Genomic DNA, 1,386 nt, shown 5'->3' on the forward strand with positions numbered 1-1,386 from the left:
TGTCTGGGAGGGGGTGGGGCTTGTCACCAGGGGGTGTGGCCAGCTGCAGGGGGCGGAGCCTTTGTCACCTGTCTGTGTGGGTGGTGTCTCCTTGGGGGTGTGGCCTCATCCCAGATGGGTGAGGCTCAGTGGGTGGAGTTGGCTGGAAGGGGTGGGGCTTTCCCCATCCTCACCTGCAGCTGTGGCTGGGAGAGGGGAGGGGACTTGTGGGTGGAGCCTCTCCAGGGGGTGGGGGTCAGTGGTGTTGGGGGTGTGGCCTCTCACGGGGGGGTGGAACCTTTCGTCTCCCGACTTGCAGTTATGGAGTCTCTTCCAAGTGGGTGGAGTATCTTGAAGGGGCATGGTCTCTCTTGGTGGATGGGGCTTGTCCTGTGGGTGTGGTCTGCTGGGCAGGGCCTGTCCTGATGAGGGGTGGGGCTTGTCTCAATAGGGGCGGGGCCTCTTGGGGTGTGCCAAACCACAGGAGGTAGATGCTTTGTTATTTTTTTTTCTGAAACATCTGATAAATAGAGATTTCAGTGGGTGTGGCTTGTGTTTGTGGGTGGGGTTTGTGTGAAAAAAGGTGGGGTCTCAGGGGGTGTGGTTTCTCCAGGGGTCACAGCCCACCTCAGGAGGTGGAGCTTCCACCACTCTAGATTGCCATAATGAATGGATAGAGGGGTTCTCTGGAGGGTGTGTCCCCTCCCAGAGGGTGTGTCCCCTCCCAGAGGGTGTGTCCTAACTAACCCCACCCACAGGTGCAGCATGGGCGGGGCCAGGGGCTCCGCTGTCCAATGAGGCGCTGCTGTTCCATGAGAAGTGCGGGGCCCTCATCAAACTGAGCAACGGGCACAAGACAGCTGAGCGCCGGCGGCCCCTCGACGAGTTCAACAATGGCGTCGTCCTCACCAACCGGCCCCTGCGCGATGGCGAGATGTTCGAGGTCCGGGGGTTCTTTGGGGGCCTTGGGGGGCATCATGGGGCTTTTTGGGCCATCACTGGCATCCTGGGTGGTCGTGAAGGGGATTTGGGGGGTCCTGGGTGGCGTCTTGGGGGCATCAGGGGTGTCCTGGGTGGTCATGGGGGGTCCTGGGGGGCATTATATGGGGCCTGGCTGGCATCATCAGAGTTTTTGGGGCATCAGGCTGGTCTTTGGGGCATTATGGGGGTCCTGGGGGGGCTTGGGAATGTTCTGGTGGTGTTGTGAGATTGCTGAAGGGCACCACAGGGCTCCTGGGGGGGCTTATGGTGGTCATGGGGGTCTTAGGAGCACCACAGGGGTCCTGAGGGCGGTCATGTGGGGGTCCTGGGTGGTTGTGTGGGGTCTTACAGGGGTCCCTGGGGCATTATGAGGGTCCTGGGGGGCCTCACGGGGGTCCTGAGTGGTTGTGGGGGTCTTATAGGGCA

General features: G+C 61.3%; 1 protein-coding gene across 1 annotated transcript in view; it reads left to right on the forward strand.

The window, feature by feature from the left end:
- Window positions 1–1,386, forward strand: part of NEURL4 (neuralized E3 ubiquitin protein ligase 4) — a gene marked incomplete at its 5' end in the record, with an annotated part of 20,687 nt that overhangs the window by 1,155 nt on the left and 18,146 nt on the right. The window contains 2 exons of the mRNA XM_010574298.1: window positions 115–118; window positions 738–922. Of these exons, the coding sequence (XP_010572600.1) occupies window positions 115–118; window positions 738–922 (189 nt within the window). The remainder of the gene's footprint in view (window positions 1–114; window positions 119–737; window positions 923–1,386) is intronic.

This window comes from Haliaeetus leucocephalus, unplaced genomic scaffold (genome assembly GCF_000737465.1).
Source record: "Haliaeetus leucocephalus isolate CR32 unplaced genomic scaffold, Haliaeetus_leucocephalus-4.0 Scaffold426, whole genome shotgun sequence".
Taxonomy (NCBI): domain Eukaryota; kingdom Metazoa; phylum Chordata; class Aves; order Accipitriformes; family Accipitridae; genus Haliaeetus; species Haliaeetus leucocephalus.